Source organism: Panthera onca, chromosome B4, assembly GCF_046562875.1.
Source record: "Panthera onca isolate mPanOnc1 chromosome B4, mPanOnc1 haplotype 2, whole genome shotgun sequence".
Lineage (NCBI taxonomy): Eukaryota > Metazoa > Chordata > Mammalia > Carnivora > Felidae > Panthera > Panthera onca.
The window spans coordinates 126,084,744-126,100,639 of NC_138345.1; the positions used below are offsets into that span (position 1 = coordinate 126,084,744).

Below are 15,896 nucleotides of genomic sequence, written 5' to 3' on the forward strand. Positions count from 1 at the left end.
CTTTTTCTTGAACCTTCCTTTGTAGGTCACCTAACCTTCGGGTAGGTGACTTAACCCTTTCTCTGCCTGCATCGCATCTATAGAACAGTAAATAGTGGTACTCAACTTTAAGGATTCTAAAGCACAGCATGCCTGGCTCTTAGTAGATGCTGCATAGAAATGTCTTTCACTATCCTAAGGAACCAAACAGATTTGGATGGTAAGGGTTACTTGCATTTGCTGAATGAATTAAAAACATGGCCTGTATTTTTTATAGGTTTTTCATTACTTAAGGCCATGCACACATAGCACATAGATGTTTGAATGTCAGAGTCAACTGTTTGGTTATCTATTTGTTACAGAGTTCAAGCTCCACAGATGAACGTGAGGCAGTCTTTATCTGGGTAATGTATATCTCGGAACAAGATTTAGAAAGAGAAACTTGGAATACTAACTAAAATCGGTACCAACTGTCACACACTTTCCCTTTCAAAGAGCCAGACCTGGATTTTCAGAGTTTTCTAAAAAGTTGCTTACTTCGAATGTATGTAAGTTAGATCATTTCACATTTAAGGAATTTTACAATTTTCACAAAAATTCCTAAATTTGTTGTTAGTACTCCTTTGGCATGTCAGGTAAGAGCATGACTTTTCTTATGCCAACTCCTAAGCAATCCTTTTTCTGTTCATAGGTTTGAACAGAAGTCAGATCATAGTACATCTGGGCCCTGTCGCTTGGCAGGCAGGCTGCTCTAAGCTTATTTCCTCGTCTGTAAAACGGGGAAAGTAATGCATGTAAGAGTTCTCTGAGATGGTCAGTTTTAAGCTCACCACACGAATAAGCTCTATTCTTTTTGGATGAGAAATACTTTGTTCTCAAAGGCACTTGCTTATCCCAACCAAGAGATGAAATCAGCTTGCTGTTAAAAAAAATGTATTAGAAGTTTGCTTATTGTTTCACTTAACACTAATCTATAGAATTCAGACCACATTAGAGCGATGTTTCAGAGCTGGTGGTGAGGAAGAAGACGGAGTCTGTGTTCCAGATGAAATGTGCTATTTAAATAAAAATATATCCATACTTTGAATTAAGGGAGTGTACTTGTCAGTATCTTAGAAATGATTCACTCGCAAAGTATCACTCTGATGTGCCATTTACTTACTAGTATAGGAGTTTTTGAAATAGCTCAAAGTCAAAATTACCAACTTTATTTAAAATAAATGCAGTTTATATCTTAAAATATAGCAAATGAGTCAGAGATTATCTACTCAGATGTAACTTAAGACAACTCAGAAGCTAAGCAGTTTCTTAAAATTACTAGTGCCTACAAACTGACTCCAGTCCCTGCTACTCAGCTTCACTCTGCAATGCTAGAAAGCAGCAGTCTGCAAGTTACTCTTCAATGTTTAATGGTGCCACAGGGTTAAACAATGGCCTTCCTTTTTTGGCCTGAATTTTGCCGAAGTTAGCCTCAAATTCTTTTTTTGTTCCACTTAGATTTACCAGATGTCCATCCTTTATTCTATAGCCTAGGGAATTCAGTTTCTTTATCCTGTACTGTACTATCTGCGGTGTTAATTCAAGAACCATTGGCGTCTCTTTTATCTGAGCTATGGAAATTCCTTCTTTCAATAATCCCTGAATTCTCTCTTCCAAAACTGGAACAGAATAATATAAAATGGCAGGACATTTCAAAACTAATTGCTTCAGGTCATGATCTGTGCACTTAAAAACATTTTTAGAGAAGGAAATGCTGTTCTGTATACTTCTGGGGCAAGGATGAAAAAGAAATCCTTTGAGTTTGGAGAGAAGCTGGAGAATATCAAAGTTTGTGAAACCTTGCTCCTGGAGAAACTCTAGTGTTTCCTTTATAGCTGCAGAAGAATTCAGCAAAATAAATGGGTTTTGGCTTAATAATTTCAGTAACCAAACTTTCACGTTGGCCTCGGAGCCACCTAAATTTAGGTAACTCTCTTGGAGAATACTTATCATTTGCTTATTTTTCTCAATAGGATTATGAAAAATATTAGATGCAGTTGTCAAAAACCTGCTAATGACCACATTTTTGAGTCCCAACTCTTGAAAGAACTGAATGTTCAGCTTCTGAGTTTCCTGGTCTGTAACAGTAAAGAAAGATTCTGGAAACTGTTCTATTAACTTGACTAACTCTTGCTCGTTTTTGCAGACCAACTGCCAGAGTTCTCTCTGGGTGTTAACAGCCGTTGGACTGCAGACAATTGCTTCTGGGCAGCGTTCCAAAATACTGGCTACAGCGGTTTCATTAGCACCTAGTTGTTGTAAAACATTTGCAATTTCTTCAACATAGGTTTCATCCTCAAAAAGTACCCATCCTTTTAGTCTGCGAATTTTCCCGATGTCGACTGAAAATTTATAGAGCTTTTCCACTGTTCTTTTATTTTCTTTGCTTGACTGATGATCATTTGTATAGGTGAAGCACGCTAGAAAGGGTCTGTATTTTGGAGCCGATAGCATCTTTCTGAAAGAACACAGCCTGCAGGGCTGGGATCTTATCAGCAACTTCCACAACATGCCTGCAACCATTGGCTAATTGCCACCGTCCTGGGACTCAGAAGGTACTTATTGCACCTGTAAGAAAGAAAATGCAGGTTTTAACACATGGAGCACAAATTTGGGCTGTCAGCAGTAAGCACAGAAATAACATGGATGTAAATTAGACAGGAAAACTGCATTTTGCCAAAGTTGGCTTCAAACTTTTTGTGGAATATTACATATATCCTCTTAAATGTATAAAGTAACTAACATACCTCATCACAACTTAGACATCTTCTACACTCTAAACATTGTGTGAGCTTTGCCACAACCTTGTGAAGTAGTTTCCATTTTACAGATCAGTAGTAAGGCCACAAACAGTTCAAGGATTCAAAGACCTCAAATGTCATTCTGATACAAATTCCCTTTTCTACAACTCGTTATGTTTTTCTTTAGGAGACACATTTTACTAATACACACACACAGCTTTTGTTTTTTTTTTTTTTTTTAACATTTTACATTTTCAAGTTTATGTTTAGCTGAAGCAAATACTTATGGGGGGGAGTCATCTCTAACTTTATATTTTAGAGTAAATACTTTTGCTAAATAATTATTACCCAAAGTCATTTTATTGAAAATAATAAGTGTAAGCTTGTTTCATCAGAATTATGTGAAAATCCTTTTCATAAACCTAAAATTAAAGAAAATCTTAGCTAGGCAAAATGAGATATGCTGTGACTGCCCCAGTGGAGCAGTGGGCAATCACACTAAGTGGAACGGGGTCCATACTTGCACAATAGTCTAACCAGCTGCCCCCACTTGACAGCTTTACGTACCTAGAGATGGCTACACTGTGCTTCCTGCATTATCGACTTCCGTGCTATTTTCTTGTTATTCTCTGGTAATTAAAACATGCCTAGTTTACTGTTTGAACTTTCAGCACGTGAGAGTGGTTAAGTGTCACATCCCTGGCGTAAAAGCATGTAGTGCTGAACTATTTAGCTAGTTAACAGCCTTCCTTATTATTTGTAGGTTTGAAGGAAAGTTGAAAAAAGCCATAATCCAATCCCGGATAGTTGTGAAAACTATTTAATAATGCCATTGCCACATATGCAAGGACTTTTCACTTTCAAGCCTGTCCCAACTAATGCAAATAAATCACTATTCTCTAAGGAAAAATAACAAGTAACAATGTTCTCATTTTGGTTTACCATTTGTAATAATAGCTCATTGTTAGTGTCCATGGTGTCTAAGATAACTGTAGGCGTAGTTTCTGTTTTACTTAGAGTGGTTCAACCAGTTTTTTTTTCTTTTTAATGTAATTCCTAATACTAGTTTCCTTTAGATGATTCCTAAAGAGCCAAGATATAAATATTAGGCTATTTTATAAAATTTCTAAGAGGACCATGGATTTTAACAGGAAGGAAGAGGGAGATACTGCATAATGATGGGCACATGGAGCCCCACACCCCACAATCTCGGGCCTCACATCTGTACCACATGCTGGAAGGAGCATGGACTCCATGGCCAAGATGCCCATGTTCAGTCCTGGTTCTAATTTATGGGGTCATCTTGGGAAAGTTACTTAGCCTCAGATTAAGTATGTAAACAAGTAGTGACTAGAACAGTGTCTCACAGTAAATGTTCAATACTACTACAATATAGTAAATGTACTACTACTCCTCAGGATCATCTGTAAAATGGAGACAACTTTAACTTGACATAAACTTTACAGGAATACCGTGAAGGTTCAAATGCATGTCCAGGACTATGCACAAAGCCTGGTACATAGGAAGTACTCAATAAATAGTAGCCATTACCAGGAAATATCTGGAGCTAAAATTCTTGTAGTAATAGGAGTTTAAATTGTATTTTAGACAGAAGTACATTATTTACAAAGAGTAAGTGAAAACTGTGAAAACTATTTTAAATGCTTCCGTCGTCCCAAGTGACAGTTTATAAAAGCAATACGTTCTCACTTCAGAGGATCCGCCCCACTCTGAAAAGAATAAGGAAATGGAAAAAGTCACAACTCTACCACCTATAGACAACTGTTCATATCTGACATACATGTCTGTTGTTTTTTTTCTGATTCTTGCACCCTTTATAATTTTGAACTACATACAAGCAAGGTTACCTGGTATATGAGAATTAGGGTGTAAGCTCAGCCTCCAATTTGAAATTGTGAAGACTCAGAATTTTTCTTGAAAATGTCTTAAACCGGCACCACATTAAATACCAACATAACGTCTTCTAGGTAAGTCCAGTCTGGCAAGGGGTTCCCCAAGCACTGGAGCAGATCCCAGTGTTTGGCTAAGCACCAGATGAAATAGTTGGCTTAGTGTGGGGGTCACATTACACAAAATGACAGACTAAACACTAGCACCACATTGACCACAGCAAGATGCTCCTGCCCAATGAGGCTGAGGGTAAAGCAGGCCGTCTCACATTTCCTGCTTACTCCAGGGTGAACTATCATGTGCTCAGGTGGGTTGTCTCATAATTAAAGCTGCCTGTCTTGCTCTTTCTTTCTCTCTGATGAGCAAACACAGTTGACGAAGAAAAGTGAAAAGCACAAATGTTGTGAATCCTCTGTAATTAACACACATTTATATATACACAGTTTATTTATTCTTTTTTTTATCCACTCTAAGTATCTAAACTTGGCATCAAAAGCACTCTAAACATTTAAAATGAGCACATGACATATGGGATAGATATAATTTTGTGATTCATTCCCTAACATCAAGTATGCTATTATTTTCTTTTAGAATGAATTCCTAGGAATGGAATTATTGAAGAGGAGCTATGTGAACATTTGAAAAGCTAGGTTGTTACTTTATAATCCAGAACAAATGTCAGATGACCTTGTCACAAGCAGTATGACTGATTTTCTCATTAGTTTTAATTCTATTTTGTAAAAAATGAACACAACACTAATTTAACTTTGTTTTCTTGTATTAATGAGGCAGAGCTTAATGAATTATTTTGACCATCTATTTCCTTTAGTGAATTAGCTATTCCTGCCTTAAAAAAATTTTTTTTTAATGTTTGTTTCTTTTTGAGAGAGAGAGAGAGAGAGAGAGAGAGAGACAGAATCTGAAACAGGCTCCAGGCTCTGAGCTGTCAGCACACAGCCGGACATGGGGCTTGAACTGGGGAACTGAGAAATCATGACCTAAGCCGAAGTTGGACCCTTAACTGACTGACTCACCCAGGTGCCCCTATTCCGGCCTTTTTAAATAGCAATCTTTCTGCTTTTTAAAAATTGACTTATATAAACTCTTCATATATTAAAAAAATAATCCTCTTGTTTTTGGAAAGATTTTCTCCAGTTCACTTTTAGTTGTTGAAGGTACATTCCAGCATACCAAAATGGTTACTTTTTTTTATTGTGCTAAGATATAAATTTTTCTCATTTAACCTTTTAAAAAAAATTATTTACTTATTTGTTCAGAGAGAAAGTCAGAGTGTGCGCAAGCAGGGAAGGAGCAAAGGGAGAGAGAGAGAGAATCCACAGGCTTGATGCTCAGCATGGAGCTCGACGCAGGGCTCGATGCCATGACCCTGGAATCATTACCTGAACCAAAATCAAGAGTCGGACACTCAACTGACAGAGTCACCCAGGCACCCCCCATTCTTACCATTTTTAAGTATACAATTCAGTGGCATGAAGTAAATCCACAATGTTGTACAACCACTACCATGATTTCCAGAGCTTTCTCATCACCCCAAACACAAACTCTATTCCCATAAAACAGTAATTCCCCACTCCTTCCTCCTCTCAGCCCCCTTGTAACTTCTATTCTACTTTTGGTCTCTAGGAATTTGCCTATCCTTGGTACTTCATATTAGTGGAGTCTTACAATATTTGTCCCATTGCATCTGGCTTGTGTCACTTAGCATAATGTCTTCAAGGTTCATACATAATATAGCTTGTGTTAGAACAAAGTGGTTAATTTTAAGTGGTCGAAGGGTCATGGAAGTTTCCTTTGATGATTCCTACTGCTTTATGCACTACATGATGACAAAAATTCACCCATATGTCCTTCTATATTTTTGTTTGATTTAAAAAAGACAGCTCCTTTAATTCACTTGAAATTTCTGTTATGAGTGACAAGTCTAAACAGATTATCAACAGTTTGGCTATCTCCAAGCACTGTTTTTGAGCAGTCCTTTCTTTCCCCATGATTTGTGAGGCCTCCTTTACTATACATTAAATGTAGCTTTGGGGCGCCTGGGTGGCTCAGTTGGTTAAGCATCCAACTCTTGCTTTTGGCTCAAATCATGATCTCACAGTTTAGGAGATCGAGTCCCAAGTTGGGCTCTGCACTGACAGTGTGGAGCCTGCTTGGGACCCTCTCTCTTCCTCTCTCTGTCCCTCCCCAGTTCATGCTCTCTCCCCAAATAAGCATTAAAAAAAAAAAAATGCAGCTTTTCATTCTACCTAGCTTCCATCCTCAATTCCCTATTATTTTGCAATTCCCTGAATAAGCCAGGAGGCTAATTTCTTTGCTGCATACTTGGCCCCCTCTGCCAGACCATTCTAAAACAATCTCTGGGGCAACTCACTCTTGCACATCCCCCACCAAGGATGTCAAATCTCCTCAGCTTGGACCTCTAGCTCCCCTCAACCCCTATTCTACTCTCAACCAATGCTCTTGCCTCTAATCTGTGCAAAGAAAGGAGAGCAACTCATCACACCAAACTTAAATCTTCTGGTATCTCCCCTCTGCTACAAGTATACCCTTCAGTATCCAGGGTAATCCCTGCTCCTGTACTGATCCCAACCTGTCTGGCCTGAGACATCCAGACCCTTTCTTCCTTGTAAAATCACTCTTTCAGTTGTCCTCCTCTCTGGGGCTCCCACCCTTCAATTCAAAGTCTCTTCTCACTGCCACTCCACCTAAAACCCTATTTTCTCTTACTCTCAGTTAATTCTCACAGATCTTTTTCTCTCCATTTCCTCCCCTCCTCCCTACATAGATCCCAATAAAGACAATTTCCATGTGATTAGAGCCAATGAGCACTTTTAGTTCCTCTCTCTTTTGACCTCTGCAGCTTTCAGCACAGTTGACCACTTTCTCCACGAAATATTCTCTCACTTGATTTCCAGGACTTCCCATCCTCCCAGTTCTCCCCCTTCCTTCCTCCACTCTGACTTCCCTTTATCTGTCTCCTTTGCAGGCCCATCTTCAAGACTTGATTTAGACCCTCTCCCCTTCTTACCTTACAGTTTCTCCTTAGAGATCCTATTTTCATCCAGGGCTTCAGTTAATCATTTGAGCTTCTCTCCAACTTTTCAAAATGTGATCTTGTCATGTCCCTGCAATAAACTTTTCAGTGGCACTTTAGGATAAAGACATAAAACAAAATAAAAATGCCTTATACCATGGCCTAAAAGGCCTCTCTGTCTGGTCTCTGTCACCACCTGAATCTGTGCCTGCACCTTCCCCACCCCCACCCCCACCGCCAAAAAAAAAAAAAAAAAAAAAAAAATCCACCAGTTCTTTTCAGTCTCTGGTGCTCTACACATTCACACCACAGGGTCTTTGAAGACTGAGGGCTGTTCCCCATGCCCAAAGTACCCCTGTCTAACCCCTAGGTCTGTCACTTTCTTAGACCTCCTTGACTTTCATAAACAGATGAAGCCTCCTGCCCCCATTACAGGCTCTCACAGCACCAAGGACTGCTCCTTGGTGCCACTTGTCACTGTTGCAGCTGTTCATGTGTTGTTTCTGTCACCCTCCATGAGGGCAGAGACTGGTCATCACCATGTTCCAATGAATTGCTTCCCTACACTTCACTAGACTGGCATTTGCTGACTCTAAGAGGCTGGGCAGGTGGACCTTTGTGTGTGCTCTTCCACAGCACCTTGCTCTTGACCCTAACTCCTCTAAGTTCTTCACCCATTCAACCAGTTTTTTTCTTTTTCTCTTCTTTTTTTTTAAGCTCATGCTGTGTTGTTAGACATTACACTAGACACTAGCTCTTCTGCTAAAATGTTTCTTCATACCTTGGAATCACAAACAGCACTGGAGAACCTGGTGAGAGCCACACACTCTCTGCAAGCACTGGGAGGGCAAGGTCTGTGTGCCATTCTGCTCTGTCTCTCGCACCCAGCAAAGAACTTGGTCCACAGGGGAACAAAATCAGTATTTGTTAACTGAAACTAAATGAACAAACCAAGTTGGTGAGGCATCCTAATGTGGTGGGTAAAACTGTGATCTGTATGGGCTTAACTCCTGGTCATTAGTTGTGCTGTGACTTAAGGAAGTCATGTCACCTTTCTGTGCCTCAGTGGGGAGTGTCAGGAAAACGGGGACCCTACATCCTGGGTGACTGTGAAGACTAAATTGGGCTAATACCATAAACTACTTACAGAGTATTCAGAAAATTTATTATCACAACAACCCATTTTAATTTTTTTTTTAATGTTTATTTTTGAGAGACAGAGACAGAGAGACAGAGCACGAGTGGGGCAGGGGTAGACAGAGAGGGAGACACAGAATGCAAAGCAGACTCCAGGCTCCGAGCTGTCAGCACAGAGCCTGATGCAGGACTCGAACTCATCAACTATGAGATCATGACCTGAGCCAAAGTTGGACGCTCAACCGACTGAGCCACCCAGGCGCCCCAACAACCCATTTTAAAGATGAAGAAACAGATGCAGGTAAAGTAACTTGCCCAGGGTTGCTCAGCTAACAAAGGGCAGGCCTTGGATTTAAACCCAACAACTTAGTTCTAGGGTACAGCTCTTTCCCTGTGCCCTACACAGTAATAATGCTCTTAGCAAATGTGTGTTAAGTCACAATGTGGGCTATTCTGAAGCATTTCTGAGGAGTGAAATGCACAATTTTCATCCTTAACAGTCCTCTCTACAACACCAGTAATTTCAATTAGGTTCTACCTTTATAACATGTATGATCTGCTGACAGTTTCAAATTAACCCCAGTGTTTATAGGTAAAAACGAGGACCGAAGGAAAAGACTCTCGGGCAATAATCCACAGCCACACACCCATCTCGTGGGGCCCGCGCGTTTCCAGAGAAATTTCTGACCTACGGCGCCGAGGCATCCGCCCCCGCCAGGCAGACGGAGTTGGGCGACTGAACAGGAGACTGGTTTCGCCGTGCGCGGCCCAAGGTCCCCAGCCCCTGGCCCCCGCCAGTCGGCCCCTGCGATGCTGGTGGTGCTCACCCCCAGGGGCGGAGAAGGGGTTGGGACTCACCTGTCCGCTCCGTCGAAGACACAGTCGGTCCCGGGTCTCTGGCTCCGTCCTTCCTCCCTCCCCCCGCGAAGGTTTCCCTTGGTGGGCCGTCTTCCCCAGGCCTGGGAACAGGATCAAGGTCCCGAGACCAGGGTCCCAAGAAGCCGGCGAATTTCCCTCAGGAGTGCCACCCAGGCCACCACCCCTCTACCCACAGCCAATCACGAAGCAGGAGACCTGAGAGCCCCCCCCCCCCCCCAGACGTGAGCTCGCAGACGTATGTCCCCGGAGTCCCAACGCAACCAATCAGGGCGCAGGACACAGGTTACGTGACCCTACGCAAAGCGGGGCTGCGCGAGGAGGCCTGCCAGCGTGGGAATCAGCTTTCCTGGGAACAGAGCCAGGAGCCAGCAATTACTGCGGGCTGTTTTCACACCCTTTCCTTACCAGCATTTAGGAAACGGGAGTTCCGGTCGTTTTGTCCCTTGAGGAATGTCACCAGCCCATAAGAAAAAATGTAGAATTCAGAAGCCGCTGTATCTTTTAAGCAATAGCCATTTAGAATTCCCAAAATAATTCCATAGGAAAGAACTAATTTATAAAAGAAATGTAGTCAAAACAAAACAACCCCCAAACCTCTTTGGAACATATCTAGTCTCCCTGCTACCCCCCCTCCCACCCGCCCCCAGTAGCCAGCGACTGTCTGATTCGTCTTTAAAAGCCTCTCTCCTGCTGCGTTCACCTGAACACTTGTTTTTTTTCCGACAAACTGTCCAGTTCCATTCTAATTATTACCTGTGATGCTCACCTTATAAACTAATTTCTCCTTAAAGCCAGTCTCAGTGTCCATCCCATTTATTCTCACATTTATCTATCAATCAACAAATATTTATGGTATGCCTATTAAGTGCCAAGCATGTGAAACCGCAATGAGAAGACACCGGTGGACAAGACAAAGGGGGTTTTAAAAGTACATTCCCTGTCCTGATGGAGTTTACATGTAGGACAGTGGAGGACAAAGACATTAACAACAGATAACATGATGAATCCCAAGTACAGTTAAATGTTTCCAAAGACAGGGTGCCCCCACCCTGCCTAGTTGTCCTATGCTCCTGGGTAGAGCTGGAGTCAGGAAAGCTGTGATTTTCCCAGGCTGGAGGTCTCTTCCTTCATGTGTTTCACAGCACACTGTGCACAGTTCTAACAGCCTGAACTCACACCACTGTAATTCTTCCAGACTGCCCTCTCGCCTCGTGAACTCCTTGTGGATACTTAAGAATTTATTTTCCTATGAACAATATTTGGCACATGACAGGAACTCAGAAAATGCTAATTTGAGTCTACCCTTAATATTCACTTTGTGCTCAACAGGCTTTTTGAGAGGGACCAACATCTGCACCTTAAATTACACAGACTAGCAACAAGAATCCTAGCTCCTTCTCTCAGGATCATCTTTGGTCTCCAGGATATTCTAGAATTAAATGAGTAGCTAATGTATATGATGAAGTCAGGGAGTGATTGTCCAGTAACCTTTCTTCCCCTGAGTTACCCTTAAATAAAAATCCTATTACTCATGGCTTTATTGAACACTTTTTCCTGCGATATAAGGATTTGGGGTCCGGACCAAACAAAATGTTTCACTGCATTTAGGAAAAGGAATTGGAGTAGGTTACAGAGAAGAGAAGGAAGTCAAGGAATGTAGTAAACTCAAGCGCCTTACAACTGCACGCTGCAGTCACTGCTCAGGAGGGAGGGAGCAGATATGTACACTAGGGAGCTGGCAGCTTAGCTTGTACCAGGGTTCCACAGACTTGTGTAAGAAATGGTAATACCTATTACCCTGTGCATTGTAATCAAAACTTGAAACTGACCAAGTCAGCTCTGTCAACTGTAATAATAACTAAATGCTACCTGAAGTTTTTTCCATTCCAAATATTTAGTGAATTTCTAGGACAATACAACCGGGGGGGGGGGGGGGAACAACAATAACACTTGGATGGAGAGACAGAGGAAAGAAGCCAGTATAATGCATATTACACACATACAAAAATTACAAACATGTTTGAAATTGTGGGGAGATCCTAAAGTTTCTAGTACTTAAGAGATGCATTAGAAATAATACTGTTACTGGTCTTTTATATCCCAAGTTACTAATTTATTTCAAGTGAATGTAAAAACAAAGACTTTATGTAGGTTCTTTCAAAAGCTTGGTTTCCTCAACTCATTTTTTCCAAGATGCTAGAACAGAACATGTTTGGTAATAAGATTTCAAGATATAATTTCTTGAATGAATAAAAGGCCTTAAATTCCTCAGCCACAAGCAGGATTTTCAGAACAGTAGCTCCTCTAGTTACGGGAAACCACTGCATTCAAACATCTACTCAACTGGAACACACTGACTGCTACCTGTCTTTCCCTTTCAGTGATTCTTTTTATTTACAATTCAAACCAAACTGAAAAAGCTTTGCAAAAAACCCCCTAAAAACCAAATAGCCCTATGTTTAAAACAAAATATCAATGCCTATGCTGAAACAATGTTCTTTTACTAAAATATTTATTCTCATTAAAACGGAATCTTTTATTCCCCTGGATGGTGATGGTAAATCCTAGGTCTATGAATTGCTCGGTGCTGTACAGTACAATCCGGTCTAAAGAGTAGCTTGTTATATACAAGTATCATGAAAAACAGCGAAAATATCACTCCTTATTAACAGTGGTGAAAGAAGAGAAGGCATACTTTTTTCTTTTCTCAGTAATGGACCTTATCAATTAGTATTAATCCATTATCTAGGATACTTTTTAAAATGCTCATCATATAAAAATGTTACTGTTTCTGGATTTTGGATTCAAATGACTCTTACTTTACTTTTTGATACAATTATCTCACTGAACATCTATCACAACTGAAGACTGGGAAAATAAAAAAATAAAAGATTGGAATTCTAAAAGACAAAAACTTGCCTACAAGAGACAGGAATGGGATAATAATAGTAATGAAAATAATGACGGCTACCCAGAGCTAGAGCATACAGCTAAGCAGACTGTGCCCTACACAATCCAGGGAGCTACACAGCACGGCAGCCCTGCAGCTAACACTTAGCGAGCTCCCTACTGCGTGCCAGGCACTGTCACGAGCATTTCATATGTAGTATGACGGAGATACTACTCTCCCCTCCATTTCAAAGACAAAAAAGAAGGCACAGAAGGTTAATAACTTGCTCAAGATCTCAAAGCTAATGAGTTGCAGAGCCTGGCCTTTGACTCCAGAGCCCACATTATTAATTGTAGTGACTAACTCATAGTTACAAGCCCCATTACCTGAAAAAAATCTCTTTGGTTTTAAATCCTTCTTGCAGATACCTATTTTTGAAAGTACAAAGTATTTGGAAGATAGTAATCTTATCTGGAATAATTTTGAAAAATACTATTTTACTACATATTGGAAGTTGTTCCTTCATTCAGAATGGCTACATGCGGTTTATAGACTCTCTAATTTGTAATCACATCTCATATAACAATGCTCTCCCACTTAACTAAAACAAAAACTTAAAGAAGAAAAAAACAACCACCACCAAGTACACAAGATTCCATATATGCATATACTTTAATAACAAAGTCACTTAGCTGTAAATGAACAAAGGGAGACAAGGAGAACTTAACACATGATACTTCCACAGATTTGCATCAAAACAGGCATACATGAAGCTTTAAAACATATTGTCTGTGTTAACAGAGGCTGTAACTACTAATTGTGATGGCGCATATTTTCTAAAACATTATTATCAAAGAGTGTAAAGTTAGATCAAACAATGATGTCAAGAAAATTTTGTCCTAAAATTTTAACAAAGTCTTTTAAGAAAGTCTAAAAACCTCCTATCTTCCCACATTGACACTCAAAACATTAATTTTTATATCAGGATATCAGTTTGCCACTTTAACTTTTACCATACATGAAAAATTATCAAAAATATATTGATGGGTCTATACTAACTGTGACTATTTCTATTTACATTAAGCAAATTTTTTATCAAGTTCTTTATATACAAATTACCATTCATCCTACGTGAAATTCATTAAAAAGTTTAAAACTACAGAAATGTCATTAGAAACAATGCATTTCAAAATGTAACTGCTTTCCATCAATGAAGGACATTTTAAAATAATTTAACTGAAAAAAGTATTGAACTCCCCACCAATTTCAGCTGCAACAGTATTCTTCTTGAATGTTTTCTGTGATTTAAGGGGAAAAAGAAACTGGGTAAAGTTTGATTTCAAGGAATTAAATGATAAAAAAATTGATGAGTGTTTATTGATCTTCAAGAAAGTTACAATCTAAATTAGGTTGGCACTAAGAAAACAGCAATATTTAAAATGTTTTATTATTGCTGTCCATATACATATATATTATTACTGAAGTATAACTGACATACAATATATTAGTTTCCAGTGCACATCAATCACATTGATTCAATAATTATATACGTTACTCAATTATATACTTACTGTAAGTATAGTTAGCAATAATTTTTAAAAAAGCACACAGTTTAAGATAACTGAAGAAACAAAAGTCTTTAAAAACTGGCAAATGCACTGTATAGATATTTTTCATGTAAATTTAAATGATAAAATAATATGCCACATCCAATTCAACTGAATATAGCCATGGCTTTTTTGATAACTCTAAAAAAGGGCCAGTTTTTTTAAAAAATTAAACTATTCCCTGAAAGAATTTAGATTTCAGAAGTATCACAATACATAAAAGAAACTTATAACATTTAAGAGGCAAAGATGCGGGGAAAAGTTCATAAAGGGATTATATTAATACTACTTACAATAAAAAGTCACTTCGGTTGTTTTAGACTCATGGTCACATAGTAAGAAAATGAAAAAAATGTCTTTTTCTGAGAAAAAAACTTGAGCACAACATCATAAGTTTTTCAAATTTAAAGATCATCAATTAAGATGATCACTTTCAAAACTGAGTGAAGCACTCTGTCCAGTACAGATGCACTTCTCTTGTCTAATAATTAAATGGTTTTGTAACAATTACTGAAAAGTTAATGCCTCAGTTTCTCTAGTTTGAAAAAAGAGATTAGTTCTATTTTGGAAACTGTCTTAATTTATGTTGATTACACACTCCACTAAAGCAAGAAATAAGGCTTTAAAATATTTACCTAATTAACGCTCTGTCGCTGGACCTTAGGACCAATACTCTGTGTATCCTCTTCCTGACTAGGACGTTTCCCACCACTGAGACCAGTGCCCATGGAGCTTCTTCCTACGTATTTTAAAAAAATGTATGTTTACGATAGGAAAGGTAAAAAGAACAGTATGCTCAAATGCTTCATTCTTACCTTGCTTTAGTAAGTGAGTTTGCTGACTGTCTCCATGAGTATAATGTAAAATACCACTCCCCTGAGAGCAACCTGTTAGTATTTAAAACACAGTAAAATTATTTAAATTCTAAGTTGTATGTATTAAGACTACAAATCCAATTTTTAGTAACTGTATTAGGGCATTTATGCTTTTTCAGACTAAACCCCAATCCTTCATATGAACCAAAAACCATATGCTCAAATCAGGAAAACTTAAACTTAGGGTCATAGAAATGTTGACTTTTGGCTCAAAGGCAAAATCACTAATAATCATTTTCTAAAAAACATTTATTTACTGCATGACAACGAGACACTTGATCATAGAAGGAAAATATAGGGCAACCGTGAGATATATATCCTTCTTTCACCTCTTGTGCCTCTATTCCACATTCTCCCCTCAGAGCCTGTCCAAAACATATGCCCTTGGAGATAAGTGAATAAGGGCCTGCCAGATGAGAATTTAACAATTCAAATCACACAAGAATTCAGAAACAACATGGCAGTTACCTAGCAATTGTATCAACCCTTCTAAAAAGAACCAGTGTCACAGGAGAATGGGTTGGCACAGGAAATAGGTTCTAGAGAAACATTTTTGTCAGTGTGTCTAGATAATGGACAAATATGAACATTCTAGCCCCTACAGAGAGGTCACCTTGGTCTGAGCAAGATAAGCTACTTATTTCTTATTATAGTTTCATGCTCATCAACTTCCTCTGGATAAAGAATTCAGCTTTTCAAAGTACTCAAAATTGGGAAAGTGGATCAGGGATGAAGCCTTCTATCATTGGAAAGGGATACCTCCACCATAAATAATGAACTAGT

General features: G+C 39.2%; 2 protein-coding genes across 10 annotated transcripts in view; both read right to left on the reverse strand.

The window, feature by feature from the left end:
- Positions 1-1,165: 1,165 nt before the first annotated feature.
- Positions 1,166-9,920, reverse strand: MTERF2 (mitochondrial transcription termination factor 2). 8 transcript variants are annotated; one of them, XM_078449512.2, is made up of 4 exons: positions 9,721-9,920; positions 8,507-8,620; positions 7,720-7,839; positions 1,166-2,586 (listed from the first exon to the last, which is right to left on the reverse strand). In XM_078449512.2, the coding sequence occupies exon 4, from the start codon at positions 2,539-2,541 to the stop codon at positions 1,372-1,374; it is 1,170 nt and encodes a 389-aa protein (XP_078305638.1). In that variant the 5' UTR covers positions 2,542-2,586; positions 7,720-7,839; positions 8,507-8,620; positions 9,721-9,920; the 3' UTR covers positions 1,166-1,371. The 8 variants fall into 8 exon arrangements, with proteins under 8 accessions (XP_078305638.1, XP_078305637.1, XP_078305641.1 ...); XM_078449511.2 differs by having other exon boundaries at positions 8,507-8,662; XM_078449515.2 differs by lacking the exon at positions 8,507-8,620 and having other exon boundaries at positions 7,720-7,816.
- A 3,364-nt stretch (positions 9,921-13,284) lies between these two features.
- Positions 13,285-15,896, reverse strand: part of CRY1 (cryptochrome circadian regulator 1) — a 94,129-nt gene continuing 91,517 nt past the window's right edge. The window contains exons 11-13 of one of the 2 annotated variants that reach the window (XM_060656535.3): positions 15,054-15,125; positions 14,874-14,973; positions 13,285-13,929 (exon numbers count right to left, since the gene is read on the reverse strand). In XM_060656535.3, coding sequence (XP_060512518.2) covers positions 13,854-13,929; positions 14,874-14,973; positions 15,054-15,125 — 248 coding nt within the window. In that variant the 3' untranslated portion in view covers positions 13,285-13,853. Of the gene's footprint in view, positions 13,930-14,873; positions 14,978-15,053; positions 15,126-15,896 lie in introns of both variants that reach the window. The other variant, XM_060656534.3, reaches the window with a different exon arrangement.

What these genes read in the sequence shown, in the direction of transcription:
- MTERF2 (XM_078449515.2), bottom strand. Translation starts at nt 2,541, where the DNA reads ATGGTTGCAGGCATGTTGTGGAAGTTGCTGATAAGATCCCAGCCCTGC.